We start from the raw sequence: 16,843 nt of genomic DNA, 5'->3' as shown, positions 1-16,843 counted from the left end.
GCTAAATTAATGACTGTTTCTTTATTCTCCCTTCAGAGAGGGCACAATCAAACCTGGTGATAGGCTGCTCAGTGTGGATGGAATTCGGCTTCTTGGAACCACGCACGCTGAGGCCATGAGTATTCTCAAACAGTGTGGACAAGAAGCGACGCTGCTGATCGAATATGATGTCTCGGTCATGGGTATGTCGGATCCTGAGGTTGGGATCTCTAACTAAGCTCTACATCATGTCACTGTCCATCCCTGATAAACCACTTTGGATTAAGAAGGAACTGTTATGTCCACCTGTAGCAGACAGAATTTCATCAATACCATATTATTCTGTTTGAGTTCAGAAAGAGGTGAGAAGGACTCCTCAGCGATTTTGAATTCTTGTGTTGATAGAATCTATGATAACATCTCATTCTGTCAGTGTGTTTCACCTAGCAATCAGCTCTTATACGTGGATTACCCTTTGGCAGGAAAGTGTTTTCCCCCTCCAAGTCACAAAAGTGGTGTTATTAACTTAAGGGCTAGTACTTTGTCTTTTACTACATGGAGACTGGAAACAGTAGGGGATTCCTTTCCTTCTTTTTACGTCACAGAGTGAAGCCAGCTGATCAGAATTAATGGAAATTACCATTTTATCATCAGACTTAGGGACAAAGAAAGGAAAGGGGACAAATAGTATCATTGATTAAAATGAAAGTTGAGTACAATATTCTTTCTTGAAATAATGATTCCAATAGAAAGTAATTCTATTTCTACCCTCTCAACTGTAGTACAATTGGAAAGATATTCTCACGTGGCTTTTCAGTGTGAAGAGAGAGCCAAAGTTTTGTGTATAGTTGACTAAGGCAGATAAATTATGAGAGAATGAACTGGAACGTGAAACTGAAACTTAAATCATGTTGTAAATACTTCTTACAATTATCAGACTTGATTGTGTGCCTGACTTTACCAGCAAGTTTTGTCCTGGTAAAATGTAGCCAAGAAAAAAACACTTATTCTGTAACTGTAAACTCCTTTTATTTCCTGCTCTATATGATTCACGTAGAACAGTGTTGCTTGAACGTATTCTTAATCTGTCTACTGGCCTGAAATGTCTTTGAGAGGTATGAGGCTTCCTAAAAGACTTAAAGTGTGAGTTAAGGAGTTCTTAGCAGAATAAGTGGTATGATATGCCCTTAGGATGGAAAGGTCAGGAATGAATGAACTTTCCTCTCTCTATTCTTCCTTTCTCTTGTCTTCTCTTTCTCCCTTTTTTCTTTCTCTTTTTATTGTTTTGTATGGCTTTTGAGTTAGATGATTTGTGTTCTGTTTTCAATTCTACTGATTTCTAGCTATTAGTTTGCACCCTGTTACTTATTTCACTGTGCCTTAGTTACCTCATTTGTCACATGGAAACCAGCAGTGCCTATTTTAAAAGGCAGTTAGGAAGACAAAATAAAATTATACAAGTAAGATATATTTTAACTGATGATCCAATTTATTATTCACATTAAAAATTGAAACAGGTGTTTGACATATTTAACTCATTCAGTCTACAAATATATATTTTTTTAATATTTAAGCTAAGTGACAGGTACCAAGAGTACAGAAATAAACAAAACAGACCTGGTCTCTGCTCTTATGAAGTTTGCAATTGACAAGGAGGAGAGACAGTAAACAGGAACATGACCAAACAAATAAACACTCAGAAAGTGATCATTACCTACCATGAAAGGCATGAACTGGATTCTGTAATAGGGAGTAAGGGCAGGCACAGGTGAGGGCTGACAGATGCCAATCAGGAGTCAGTGAAGAGGTGACAGGTAGGCAAAAACCTGAAGGATGAGAAGGAACCAGTTCCCAAACTAAATACAGCAACAGTTTGTAAGTTCTGAGCAGCCCACCTCAGAGAGACAAGGGCTCCCCCTCTGGGGATGGGCACCATTTCAGAGCAGAGCCCTCCATATCTCATTATTACCAGAGTCAGGAGGGGAGAGGATGACTCACCTGTCTTCCTTCTTCCCTACTCACATTCACATTCTGAATCATGCCTGACAATTTTCATACCTCAGAGTTCTCAGATATCCCCCTAATATAGGGGAAAGTGCCATCAGGAAGGAAACTCATTAAAAGTTTCTCTAAGTTGCTAGATATAAGATCAGTATACAAAAATCAGTTACATTTCTATATACCAGCCAAAACCAGGAAGTTAATTTTTAATATACCATTTATAACAACAATAAAATAATAAGGTTCCTATAAGGAATAAATACAACAAAAGTTGTATCTTCCCATTAGATATAGATATTGATATAGATACAGATATGCATATACGTAAAGAATACTTAAACAAATGAAGACCTACATCATGAACTTGGGTGGGAAGTCTTGATATCTAAAATATATCCTTTCTTTCAAATGCATCCATAAATTCTATTCAGAATCCCAGAAGGATCTTTGGAGGACTTTAATAAGCTGTTTCTAAAATGTAAGAAAAGTGGGAGGGGGAAAACAGCCAAAATGTTTTTGAAACAATATGGAAGCAGAGAAACTTGTTCTATCCAATATCAAGACTCAGTCTAAAATTGTGCCATTAAGTCTATGTAATATTTACATGAGGTAATAAAGAACCCAGTGGAAGAGAATTGAATGCCACAGACCACTACAGATATGTAAGCAGAGGTGTAGTCTTACATCAGTGGGGAATGGTTGAGCTAGTCAGTAAATGATACTGGGTCAATTAGTTAGCCACATGGGAAAAAATTCAATTAATCTCCTACTTTATACCACACCCAAAAATAAATTCTGTATTTACATAACCATTTCCCAACAGACTGCTATTATAGATAACTGGAATGAATATCCAGTCTGTTGGAATGAATATCCCAACAGACTGCTATTATAGATAACTGGAATGAAAGATTTAACCCAAATCTTTGTCTGTGTATCTGACTTCATTAAGTCGAAGGGCATATTTCTTTTTTTAAATATTTGGTACATAATTCCAATTGTCCTCCAGAAAGCTTATCCTACTTTATAATATATTACTACCAGCAATGTTTTAAGTGTACCTGTCTCAACAGAGCACCAGATACAACACTAAATAGTATTGGTTTTAATCTTTCTGATTTAAGTAAAAATTGCATTTATATTTTAGTTTACTTTTTAAAAAAATTTCTAGTGCGACTAAATGCTTTTTTGTATGAACACTAGCCATTTTCATCTCCTATTGTCTGCTTATGCCCTGTATTAATTTTTCTATTGATTTGTGTAACTATTTGTATTTTAGGGATATTAGTTCTTATCAGTTTTTTGTAAAAACTCTTCTTAGTAGTTTATTTGCCCTTTCTGATGTATCAAAGTTCCTTGGTTTTTTTTTTAATTTGGAACTAGTATTTTTTTTTTTTTTTTTTTTTTTTTTTTTTTTTGCGGTACGTGGGCCTCTCACCGTTGTGGCCTCTGCCGTTGCGGAGCACAGGCTCCGGACGCACAGGCTCAGCGGCCATGGCTCCCGGGCCCAGCCGCTCCGCAGCAAGTGGGATCTTCCCGGACCGAGTAACGAACCTGCGTCCTCTGCATCAGCAGGCGGACTCTCAACCACTGCGCCACCAGGGAAGCCCTGGAACTAGTATTTTTCTTAGGATATAAATATTTTTTTTTTCTAAAGTTACCTAATATAATTTAATAGATTTCATAAAGAATCTATCACATGCCTACTGATTTTTTAAATCATACCTTAAGTTGTTAAATATACTGGACTCGACATCTGGGCTAGCTAGTCTGATTGTATCTAGTTTCACACCAGATTTCAGGATAGGACTTTTGTTTTTGTTTTGTTTTGTTTTGTGTTTTTAACATCTTTATTGGGGTATAATTGCTTTACAATGGTGTGTTAGTTTCTGCTTTATAACAAAGTGAATCAGTTATACATATACACATGTTCCCATATCTCTTCCCTCTTGCGTCTCCCTCCCTCCCACCCTCTCTATCCCAACCCTCCAGGCGGTCACAAAGCACCGATCTGATCTCCCTGTGCTATGCGGCTGCTTCCCACTAGCTATCTCCCTTACATTTGGTAGTGTATATATGTCCATGCCTCTCTCTCGCTTTGTCACAGCTCACCCTTCCCCCTCCCCATATCCTCAAGTCCATTCTCTAGTAGGTCTGTGTCTTTATTCCTGTCTTACCCCTAGGTTCTTCATGACATTTTTTTTTCTTAAATTCCATATGTATGTGTTAGCATACGGTATTTGTCTTTCTCTTTCTGACTTACTTCACTCTGTATGACAGACTCTAGGTCTATCCACCTCATTACAAATAGCTCAATTTCGTTTCTTTTTATGGCTGAGTTATATTCCATTGTATATATGTGCCACATCTTCTTTATCCATTCATCCGAAGATGGGCACTTAGGTTGTTTCCATCTCTGGGCTATTGTAAATAGAGCTGCAATGAACATTTTGGTACATGACTCTTTTTGAATTATGGTTTTCTCAGGGTATATGCCCAGTAATGGGATTGCTGGGTCATATGGTAGTTCTATTTGTAGTTTTTTAAGGAACCTCCATACTGTTCTCCATAGTGGCTGTACCAATTCACATTCCCACCAGCAGTGCAAGAGTGTTCCCTTTTCCAGGATAGGACTTTTGAATTTAAAGTCTTAGTATAAGAGCTCTTATTATCATAAAAAGACGCATTTTTGGAAAATTATTTATCTGCATACTACATTTATTGTATTATTTAAGTTTTGCTAACTTTATACAGCAAATGAGCAAACTTTGACTTGGGTTTTTTATGTCTTTTTAAATTCCTTTTTCTCTCTTCTCTTCCATTCAACTCTCTTGCACTTGGTTACTTGCTCTCAGCCTTTTCTCTCCCACTGTGTTGCTCATGCTCTGTCTTCCTTTCTTTCTCCTTCCCTTTCTAGCCTCCCAATTATTATTATTTGTGTGTGTGTGTGTGTGTGTGTGTGTGGTACGTGGGCCTCTCACTGTTGTGGCCTCTCCCGTTGCGGAGCACAGGCTCCGGACTCGCAGGCTCAGCGGCCATGGCTCACGGGCCCAGCAGCTCCGCGGCATGTGGGATCTTCCCGGACCGGGGCACGAACACGTGTCCCCTGCAGCGGCAGGCGGACTGTCAACCACTGCGCCACCAGGGTAGCCCCCCAATTATTTTTTTTATACTCTATTCTCGGTTTCTCACTTGTTAATACCCTTCTATATTCTAATCGTCTTACTTGGATTGTTTTCAGTATTCCCCTGTAATTATTATCCTTTCTCTGTTTTGTCCTTCTTGCTTTTTTCAATCCTGTTTTTCTAAAACAGGGTTAAAATGGGATTAGGTATAGATAAGGTCAGATAATTGAGAATGACAATTTGTGGAAAGAAGTAAAAATGGTACCTTAGAAAATCAGAGTATAGGATACTTTCAATTAGAATTATTGTTCATAAAATATTAACTAACCTTTCCTTTTACCAATCTCCCTAGATATTAGACTCAATGATTTCATTTCTTCATATCATCTTTTACTTCTATAAAATAAGAATAATGCTATTTACCCTGTCGAGCTCATTGTGATATAAAAATCCTCAATAATTAAACTTTTAAAGTAAAAAGCTATTTATCTTTAAAGGAAGCCAGGAGATATTTAGAAGTACAAAGGAAATAAAATTATGAAAGAATGTAGAAAACTTGAAGTTCATGGACCTCCACTGAGACACCTTTCTGTCACTCCTAGATAAAGCTAAATAGGTGAAAAATTGCAATAGAAAGCTTAAGATCTTAAATTAGGAAAATGAGGAGCAATAGATCATTGGTATATGAAGTTGCCATCAGGTACAAATGGCAGAAACCAATTTAGAATAATTTAAAGAGGGAACTGATTAGCTTGTAAAAGTGGGGAGTCAAGATATATCCTGACTTCAGAAGAAGTTCAGTAATATCACAGGTGTTCTGCCTCTCAGGTCTCTTTGCCTGGGAAAGGCTCTCCTTGTGTCATGACCAGATGGTCCCAGGCAGCCACAGGTCTATATTATGTTGTGAGTTCATAATGCCAGAAAAAGAAATGAAACTGAATCTCCCCTAAAAGATGCTGAGTGACTTAGCTTGGAGCAAATGCTGACCACTGCAGTAATCACTATGTCCAGGGATATAGTGTAGCCTCTGCTCTTTGGCAGGGCAGGAAGGAATGTGTGTTGAACAGAACAAGACAAAGAATGGCACTTTCCCAAAGCAGGTGATGAAAGTAATAGATGCCACACATACGAGAATTTTCCTTACTTCCCGTCCTCACCAGCACTTGGTATTCTCAGTCTGTTTCATGTTATCTATTCTTATGGGTATGTAGTGATATCCCATGGCAAATTGAATGTATATTTCCAGGATGAATAATGATATGAAGCACCTTTTCATTTGCCACTTGAACATCCCTGTTGCATTATTTTACTTTTAATACCTTCATTTATTTACATACTATTAAAATTATGTCACATTATATCTTAGGAAGCATGTGTGTGTCTATAATCATAAATATAAATATTGAGTTTCTTTATATGCTATTAAAAGTACACAAATTATTTTGTAGGAAACACGTGTGTGCCTGTGCAGAGATATTGATATCTCATCACTGGAATGAGATATATTTTCTAGTAAATCTCAGATCACAAATTTTAGCAAATTCAGTAGTCTGGGAAAGCTATTGAAATTATCAATTTTATTAACTAAAGTTGAATTTAGTCTTTGTTAAAATTTTAAAGAAAATGTATTGAGATAAGACTGGTAGGAATAGGTCTGGGGGAAAAGTAAGAGTTCAGTTTTGGATATGTTATGTTTGAGGTGTCTATCCATCATCCAAGTGGAGGTATGGAGTATACAGATGGGTCATTAAGCCTGGAATTTAGTGCAGAGTTTAGGGCAGGAGGTATAAATTTTTGAGTCATCAGCACAGAGATGGACCTTAAAACCACGAGGCACCTTAGGGAAGTGACCGTGGACAGAGAAAAGCAAGACCCAAGGATGGAGCTCTGGGTCTCTCCAGTAGTGACAAATCAGAAAGGTGATGAGGAACCTTTGAAATAAATTGAGAAGGAACATCAAGTGATGGAGACAGAGAACCAAGGCAGAGTGTGGAGTCCTGGAGGCCAGATTTTTCCTTTGTAAAACTGTGGTAATTATACTACCACACTCACAAGTTGCTGTGAGGAGAAAAAGAGTTAATGCATATGTGGTGTTTGGCCCATAATATGTGCTCAATAAATATGAACTAATTATTTTAAATGTTTGTAGGGAAAAAACCCTCCACTTCATTATGTCAAAATGTACTACCAAATGATTGGGTCTCAGAGCCCTGATGTTAGAAGCCAAATAACATAAAATATAAGGAAAGCTTGAACATCTCGGGGCAAAAGTTCTGAAAACAATAACTTTAGTAAAATGTAATGCCTTTTGAAGTCAGACAAACTTGGTTTTGAATCTTGGCTGTCTGTTGACCTTGAACAAGTTACTTAGCCTCTCCAAGCTTCAACTTTCTCATCTCTAATATAAGGATGATAACAGTACTTCTTCAAAGGATTGATGAAAAGATTAAGCGAGTGAATACATGTAAAGTGTTTATCATAACTAACCTAAACTTTTGTTGACTACCAGGGAATTAAAGTTCACGGTTTCCATGCTCCACTTCCCTAAAATGAACCTCAGGTCTCCCACTACCCTGGATTAAGCAGCAGCTGAGGCTTTATTCCATGACAACATTGAGTCCTCAGTAGAAAGAATGTTTGAAAAATGATGTGTTCTGGATGGCTTTATTTTCTAAAATTCATCAGAATACTTATTTTGCTTAAACGTTAGCTGAAAATATTTCTAAATAATGTTTTTGAGAATATATATTAAAGATACTTGGGTCTTTGGTAGAGGCCCATACAGTTATCAAGGACATCATTCTGAATATCAGTCCTTAGGCCTGTGTTACAGAGTCAAGGGGTACAGATGGTACCAAATCTGTGCTGACATAATTTACTCAAGATTTTTAAAACTTACACAATTCTCTAATAATTATTTATTTTATGACTTTTCCTTCCATAGGAAGAGCGGGGGAGGGCTTTTGGTTACTACGGATTTCTTGTTGGCCGTATTAAACAAGAATGACCGTAGTGTAATTTTTTGTTTTGTTTTTATTTCAACTTTATTAAGGTGTAATTGACAGATCTGTAAGATATTTAAAGTGTGCATCGTGATAATTTGATACACACATACATGGTGTAAAGATGCTACACTCTTAGCATATTATACAATACAGTGTTATCAACTGTAGTCACAATTTTTACATTAGATCCTCAGACTTTATTCATCTTCTAGCTGAAAGTTTGTACCCTTTATCTTTTTAACATCCTTATTGGAGTATAATTGCTTTACAATGGTGTGTTAGTTACTGCTTTATAACAAAGTAAATCAGCTATGCATACACATATATCCCCATATCTCCTCCCTTTTGGATCTCCCTCCCACCTTCCCTATCACACCCCTCTAGGTGGACACAAAGCACGGAGCTGATCTCCCTGTGCTCTGCGGCTGCTTCCCACTAGCTATCTATTTTACATTTGGTAGTGTGTATATGTCCATGCCACTCTCTCACTTCGTCCCAGCTTACCCTTCGCCCTCCCCATATCCTCAAGTCCATTCTCTACGTCTGTGTCTTTATTACTGTCCTGCCCCTAGGTTCTTCAGAAACATTTTTTTTTTTTTAGATTCCATATATATGTGTTAGCATACGGTATTTGTTTTTCTCTTTCTGACTACTTCACTCTGTATGATAGATTCTAGGTCCATCCACCTCACTACAAATAACTCAATTTCGTTTCTTTTTATGGCTGAGTAAATGTTCCATTGTATACATGTGCCACATCTTCTTTATCCATTCATCTGTTGATGCACACTCAGGTTGCTTCCATGTCCTGGCTATAGTAAATAGAGCTGCAATGAACACTGTGGTACATGACTCTTTGAATTATGATTTTCTCAGGGTATATGCCCAGTAGTAGGATTGCTGGGTCGTATGGCAGTTCTATTTTTAGTTTTTTAAGGAACCTCCATACTGTTCTCCATAGTGGCTGTATCAATTTACATTCCCAGCAGCAGTGCAAGAGGGTTCCCTTTTCTCCACACCCTCTCCAGCATTTATTGTCTGTAGATTTTTTGATGATGGCCATTCTGACTGGTGTGAGGTGATACCTTATTTTAGTTTTGATTTGCATTTCTGTAATAATTAGTGATGTTGAGCATCCTTTCATGTGTTTGTTAGCAATCTGTCTGTCTTCTTTGGAGAAATGTCTATTTAGGTCTTCTGCCCATTTTTGGATTGGGTTGTTTGTTTTTTTGATATTGAGCTGCATGAGCTGCTTGTATATTTTGGAGATTAATCCTTTGTCAGTTGCTTCGTTTGCAATTATTTTCTCCCATACTGAAGGTTGTCTTTTCATTTTGTTTATGGGTTCCTTTGCCGTGCAAAAGCTTTTAAGTTTCATTAGGTCCCATTTGTTTATTTTTGTTTTTATTTCCATTACCCTAAGAGGTGGGTCAAAAAGGATATTGCTGTGATTATGTCAAAGAGTATTCTTCCTATGTTTCCCTCTAAGAGTTTTCTAGTGTCTGGCCTTACATTTAGGTCTTTAATCCATTTTGAGTTGATTTTTGTGTATGGTGTTAGAGAGCGTTCTAATTTTGTTCTTTTACATGTAGCTGTCCAGTTTTCCCAGCACCACTTACTGAAGAGGCTGTCTTTTCTCCATTGTATACTCTTGCCTCCTTTATCAAAGATAAGGTGACCGTATGTGCGGGGGTTTATCTCTGGGCTTTCTATCCTGTTCCATTGATCTATATTTCTGTTTTTGTGCCAGTACCATACTGTCTTGATTACTGTACCTTTGTAGTGTAGTCTGAAGTCAGGGAGCCTGATTCTTCCAGCTCCGTTTTTCTTTCTCAAGATTACATTGGCTATTTGGGGTCTTTTGTGTTTCCATACAAATTGTGAAATTTTTTATTCTACTTCTGTGAAAAATGCCATTGGTAGTTTGATAGGGATTGCATTGAATCTGTAGATTGCTTTGGGTAGTATAGTCATTTTCACAATGTTGATTCTTCCTATCCAAGTACATGGTATATCTCTCCATCTGTTTGTATCATCTTTACTTTCTTTCATCAGTGCCTTATAGTTTTCTGCATACAGGTCTTTTGTCTCCTTAGGTAGGTTTATGCCTAGGTATTTTATTCTTTTTGTTGCAGTGGTAAATGCAACTGTTTCCTGAATTTCTCTTTCAGATTTCTCATCATGAGTGTATAGGAATGCAAGAGATTTCTGTGCATTAATTATGTATCCTGCTACTTTACCAAATTCATTGACTAACTCTAGTAGTTTTCTGATAGCATCTTTAGGATTCTCTATGTATAGTATCATGTCATCTGCAAACAGTGACAGTTTTACTTCTTCTTTTAAGACTTGGATTCCTTTTATTTCTTTTCCTTCTCTGATTGCTGTGGCTAAAACTTCCAAAACTATGTTGAATAACAGTGGTGAGAGTGGGCGACCTTGGCTTGTTCCTGATCTTAGTGGAAATGGCTTCAGTTTTTCACCATTGAGAACGATGTTGGCTGTGGGTTTGTCACATAAGGCCTTTATTATGTTGAGGTAAGTTCCCTCTATGCCTACTTTCTGGTGGGTTTTTATCATAAATGGGTGTTGAATTTTGTCAAAAGCTTTTTCTGCAAATGTTGAAATGATCATATGGTTTTTATTCTTCAATTTGTTAATATGCTGTATCACATTGATTTATTTGTGTATGTTAAAGAATCCTTGCATCCCTGGGATAAATCCCATTTGATCATGGTGTATGACCCTTTTTTTGTGTTGTTGGATTTGGTTTGCTGGTGTTTTGTTGAGAATTTTTACATCTATATGCATCAGTGATATTGGTCTGTAATTTTCTTTTTTTTGTAGTACCTCTGTCTGGTTTTGGTATCAGGATGATGGTGGCTTCGTAGAATGAGTTTGGGAGTGTTCCTCCCTCTGCTATATTTTGAAAGAGTTTGAGAAGGATAGGTGTTAGCTCTTTTCTGAATGTTTGATAGAATTTGCCTGTGAAGCCATCTGGTCCTGGGCTTTTGTTTGTTGGAAGATTTTTAATCACCGTTCCAATTTCATTACTTGTGTTTGGTCTGTTCATATTTTCTGTTTCTTCCTGGTTCAGTCTTGGAAGGTTATGCCTTTCTAAAAATTTGTCCATTTCGCCCATGTGGTCCATTTTATTGGCATACAGTTGCTTGTAGTAGCCTCTTATGATGCTTTGTATTTCTGCAGTGTCCGTTGTAACTTCTCGTTTTTCATTTCTAATTTTATTGATTTGAGCCCTCTCCCTCTTTTTCTTAATGAGTCTGGCTAATGGTTTATCAATTTTGTTTATCTTTCAAAGGACCGGTTTTTATTTTTATTGATCTTTGCTATCATTTCCTTCATTTTTTCTTTATTTCTGATCTGATCTTTATGATTTCTTTCCCTCTGCTAACTTTGGGGGTTTTTTGTTCTTCTTTCTCTAATTGCTTTAGGTGTAAGATTAGCTTGTTTATTTGAGATTTTTCTTGTTTCTTGAGGTAGGATTGTATTGCTATAAAATTCCTTCTTAGTACTGCTTTTGCTGCATCCCATAGGTTTTGGATCATCGTGTTTTCATCTTCATTTGTCTCTAGGTATTATTTGATTTCCTCATTGATTTCTTCAGTGATCTCTTGATTATTTAGTAATGTATTGTTTAGCCTCCATGTGTTTGTGTTTTTTACGCTTTTTTCCCTGTAATGGATTTCTAATCTCATAGCGTTGTGGTCGGAAAAGATGATTGATATGATTTCAATTTTCTTATATTTACCGAGGCTTGATCTGTGACCCAAGATATGATCTATCCTGGAGAATGTTCCATGTGCACTTGAGAAGAAAGTGTAATCTGCTGGTTTTGTATGGAATGTCCTATAAATATCAATTAGATCTATCTGGTCTGTTATGTCATTTAAAGCTTGTGTTGCCTTATAAATTTTTTGTCTGGATGATCTGTCTTTTGGTGTAAGTGAGGTGTTAAAGTCCCCCACTATCACTGTGTTACTGTCAATTTCCTCTTTTATAGCTGTTAGCATTTGCCTTATGTATTGAGGTGGTCCTTTGTTGGGTGCATATTTATTTATAATTGTTTTATCTTCTTCTTGGATTGATCCCTTCTTCATTATGTAGTGTCCTTCCATTATGTAGTGTCCTTCCTTGTCTCTGTAACATTCTTTATTTTAAAGTATATTTCATCTGATACAAGTATTGCTACTCCAGCTTTGTTTGATTTCCATTTGCATGGAATATCTTTTTTCCATCCCCTCACTTTCAGTCTGTATGTGTCCCTAGGTCTGAAGTGGGTCTCTTGTAGACAACATGTATATGGGTCTTGTTTTTGTATCCATTCAGCCAGTCTATGTCTTTTAGTTGGAGCATTTAATCCATTCACATTTAAGGTAATTATCAATGTGTATATTCCTATTACCATTATCTTAATTGTTTTGGGTTTGTTTTTGTAGGTCCTTTTCTTCTCTTGTGTTTCCCACTTAGAGAAGTTCCTTTAGCATTTGTTATAGAGCTGGTTTGGTGGTGCTGAATTCTTTTAGCTTTTGCTTGTCTGTGAAGCTTTTGATATCTCCGTAGAATCTGAATGAGATCCTTGCTGGCTAGAGTAATCTTGGTTGTAGATTCTTTCCTTTCATCACTTCATATATATCGTGCCACTCCCTCCTAACCTGTAGAGTTTCTGCTTAGATATAAGCTCTTAACGTTATGGGAGTTCCCTTGTATGTTATTTGTCATTTTTCCCTTGTTGCTTTTAATAATTTTTCTTTGTCTTTAATTTTTGTCAATTTGATTACTATGTGTCTCGGCATGTTTCTCCTTGGGTTTACCCTGCCTGGGACTCTCTGCGCTTCCTGGACTTGGGTGGCAATTTCCTTTCCCATGTTAGGGAAGTTTTCAACTATTATCTCTTCAAATATTTTCTCGGCTCCTTTCTCTCTCTCTTCTCCTTCTGGGACCCCTATAATGCGAATGTTGGTGCGTTTAATGTTGTCCCAGAGGTCTCTTAGGCTGTCTTCATTTCTTTTCATTCTTTTTTCTTTTTTCTGTTGTGCAGCAGTGAATTCCACCATTCTGTGTTCCAGGTCACTTATCTGTTCTTCTGCCTCAGTTATTCTGCTATTGATTCCTTCTAGTGTATTTTTCATTTCAGTTATTTTATTTTTCATCTCTGTTTGTTCTTTAATTCTTCTAGGTTTTTGTTAACATTTCTTCCATCTTCTCAATCTTTGCCTCCATTCTTTTTCCAAGGTCCTGGATCATCTTCACTATCATTATTCTGAATTCTTTTTCTGGAAGGTTGCCTGTCTTCACTTCATGTAGTTGTTTTTCTGGGTTTTATCTTGTTCCTTCCTCTGGTACATAGCCCTCTGCCTTTTCATTTTGTCTATCTTTCTGTGAATGTGGGTTTCATTTCACAGACTGCAGAATTGTTCTTCTTGCTTCTGCTGTCTGCCCTCTGGTGGATGAAGCTATCTAAGAGGCTTGTGCAAGCTTCCTGATGGGAGGGACTGGTGATGGGTAGAGCTGGCTATTGCTCTGATGGGCAGAACTCAGTGAAACTTCAATCTGCTTGTCTGATGATGGATGGGGCTGGGTTCCCTCCCTGTTGGTTGTTTGCCCTAAGGCGACCCAGCACTGGAGTCTACCCAGCTCTTTGGTGGGGCTAATGGTGGACTCTGGGAGGGCTCACACCAAGGAGCCCTGGGAAACCTAGCTAGCAGCAATCTCTCTCTCCCCTTAACTCCCATAATATCTTGTTTATACACCTCATAGTCTTTAACCCATCAGTGTGGTAGTCTAGTTATTTGTGTATGTGACTATCACTCCTCTATGATGTTATAAACTCCTTGGAAACAGGGACTATTTCATACCCATACTGTATCCTTTGTAGTGCCCTATACATGGAAGACACTTATTTCTTGGTTGATTGAAGAATTGAATGAACAAGTAAATGAAGAGTATTTGACGTTGAGACTATCATTCCCCTAAATTTAATAATGTTCAACATAATTCCTCATGTATTTAGAGCTCTTTTAGCTTATAGTGTACTTCACAACTGCAATCCTATTTTATCCTTCTATTACCTGTTAAGGAAACCAAGCTTCCTCTTGTGTTGTTTTTTTTTTGAGAAAACCTGAAAGGATTGTGTTGACCACAGGAGTCTGGCACTTTCTGATGAGTATAAGGATCCACAAGACTTCTACGATAGGTCGGTTCACACAAAGCTAGTGAATTCATTCACATTTTAATTGAGCACATCAAAATACATTCTTGAAAAACATAGATGGCTTTATAGACTTCATGGTCATCACACATTTAATGTTTTATGTTGAAGGTTACAGTTCAGAAATATTAGATAAGACCTTTGTTGTTAACATTTGAACATCTTAGGGAACTTTTTGTTCCTTCTCAGTGAACATACATGAGACTGACCTTCAATAAGGCCTTTCCCCCAGTTCACTCTTCTCTTCACAGTGCTGTTTTTTCACAGAGCTCCTGTAGTCACAGACTGTTAATATTCCTGATCTTCTCTTCCTTATGGTACGAGAAAAGAATCTTTCATTCCAAGGCTTCTCATGACCTGTCAGTGGGATCTATGGGATCAAGACTAAATCAAAGATGTTAGAGTAGAAATTATTGTTTGTATATACCTTGTGATGTAGGAAAGGAGGGTAGTAGGCTGTTTTAAAAATTAGAAATTTGGGCTTCCCTGGTGGCGCAGTGGTTGAGAGTCCGCCTGCTGATGCAGGGGACACGGGTTTGTGCCCCGGTCTGGGAAGGTCCCACATGCCGTGGAGCGGCTAGGCCCGTGAGCCATGGCCGCTAAGCCTGCGAGTCCGGAGCCTGTGCTCCGCAACAGGAGAGACCACAACAGTGAGAGGCCCGCATACCGCAAAAAAAAAAAAAATTAGAAATTTAAGGTTCCTTATTTGCCTGGATGACACAGTTTATAAATGTCAAAGTCAAAATTCATCCTTCTCGCTAACATAATATGCTGCTATTAGCAAATTACAGTAATAGTAACTGCATTTTACTAAGTACCTATTATGTGCAAGGCAATTTTATAAACATTATCTCATTGTATTCTTACCATAAGAGATAGGCATAGGTATCCCTATTTCAGGAATCAGAGGAAGTAAAAGAACTTGCCCAGGTAGAAAAGAAGAGAGTCAGAATTCAAACTATTATGTCTGATTCTAGAACCTTTGCTTAAAGCAAATGAACCATCAGAGCAGTCTCTTTTTAAATTTATTTTATTGAAGTATAGTTGATTTACAGTGTTGTGTTAATTTCTGCAGTACGGCAAAGTGATTCAGTTATACACGCGCGCACACACACACACACACACACACGTTCTTTTTTCATATTCTTTTCCATTATGGATTATCACAGGATATTGAATACAGTTCCCTGTCCTGTACAGTAGGACCTTGTTGTTTATCCTTTCTATATATAATAGTTTGCATCTGCTAATCCCAAACTCCCAGTCCATCCCTACCCCTCCTCCTCCTTGGCAACCACAGTCTGTTCCATCAGAGCAGTCTTAATGCAACATTTATATGGTAATTCTTAAAGCTAAATGTTTAGAACTGAACTTGACTTCTCCCCTTAGCCTGTTCCCCTCCCATCTTCCCCATCTCAGGCATTAGTGCCTCCATCTGAGCAGCTCTCAAATCAACAGTCTGGGTCATCCTTCATTTTCCCCCACTCCATTTATACCTAGCTCTTCCACAGGGTCCAACTCTCCTCCTTCCAGCCACCCTCCTTGTCTCCATCTTCACTTTCCTCGCACTTATCCTCGCCGCTCACCCACATACACCACCCTGTCTCTCCCAGCCATCTCCCAGCTTGTGCCCATCTCCACTCTTGACTCCCTCTTCATTCAAATCCATGCTCATACAGAAGCCCGGGAGACCTTTACATAGCATGCATGGAATCGTGTCACTCTCATTCAATTGTCATCTACTAAATTTCAGATAAAATTAAACTCTATGCCATGCCTTTGAATCCCTGCATGCTCTCCCCCATCTCAACTCTCCATGGTTTCCCAGAAGCTCTCTTCTCTGATTCCCAAGGCTCTTTTTTTTAGCTCCTCCCACATACCAGGCTCCTATCCTCAGGGACTTTGCAAGCTCAGTTCCCTCTGCCAACACCTCCCCAAGCTGCACGTGAACAAACTCACATTCTTTACCCGGCTATTTTGTACATATACTTTCATGTCACTGCCTCAGAGAAAACTTCCCTGACACCCTGTCTAAATTAGGTCTCCCTGGTTTATTTACCCAGGGAACTCTTACTTTTACTTCACAGTAATTATCACCATTAAAATGCTAATTCGTTGGTGAGCTAATCTGCCGTCTCCTTCACTAAACTATAAGCACCATAAGGGCAGGGGCAGGGACATTATATATTTTTTTAACCACTGTATGCACAGTGTATGCCTGAAGCACAGAAAAGGTGCACATTAAATATTTGTTGATGGAATGAAATGCAGACAGCTTAAAACCAGCACATCCACTTATTTCACTAAGTTGAGAGTAAATATTTACTCTTCTCTGAAGGAGTCCAAAAGTAGTAGTAAAAGATGCAATAAAGCTTTAAGTAACCAATTTGTATTGCTATTCTGTTAATCTTATCCATTCTTTCCTCCCCTCTCTTCTCTCTCCTCTCCCCTCCCCTCCCCTCACCACCCCCTTCCCTTCCTTTCCCTTCCCTTCAAGAAGCATT

The 16,843-nt window shown here is 38.0% G+C and overlaps 1 protein-coding gene across 4 annotated transcripts in view; it reads left to right on the top strand.

Moving 5' to 3' along the window:
• GRIP1 (glutamate receptor interacting protein 1) overlaps nt 1-16,843 on the top strand; it is a 695,695-nt gene that overhangs the window by 549,937 nt on the left and 128,915 nt on the right. For all 4 annotated transcript variants that reach the window (XM_027106947.1, XM_027106944.1, XM_027106943.1 and 1 more), the window contains exon 7: nt 37-182. In XM_027106947.1, coding sequence (XP_026962748.1) covers nt 37-182 — 146 coding nt within the window. The remainder of the gene's footprint in view (nt 1-36; nt 183-16,843) is intronic.

The sequence above is a fragment of the Aethalodelphis obliquidens genome, unplaced genomic scaffold, assembly GCF_003676395.1.
Source record: "Aethalodelphis obliquidens isolate GAN/ISIS:26980383/991018 unplaced genomic scaffold, ASM367639v1 scaffold8, whole genome shotgun sequence".
Classification (NCBI taxonomy): Eukaryota; Metazoa; Chordata; class Mammalia; order Artiodactyla; family Delphinidae; genus Aethalodelphis; species Aethalodelphis obliquidens.
Note: the sequence above shows the minus strand (reverse complement) of the source record. Positions and strands in the feature narration are given on the sequence as shown.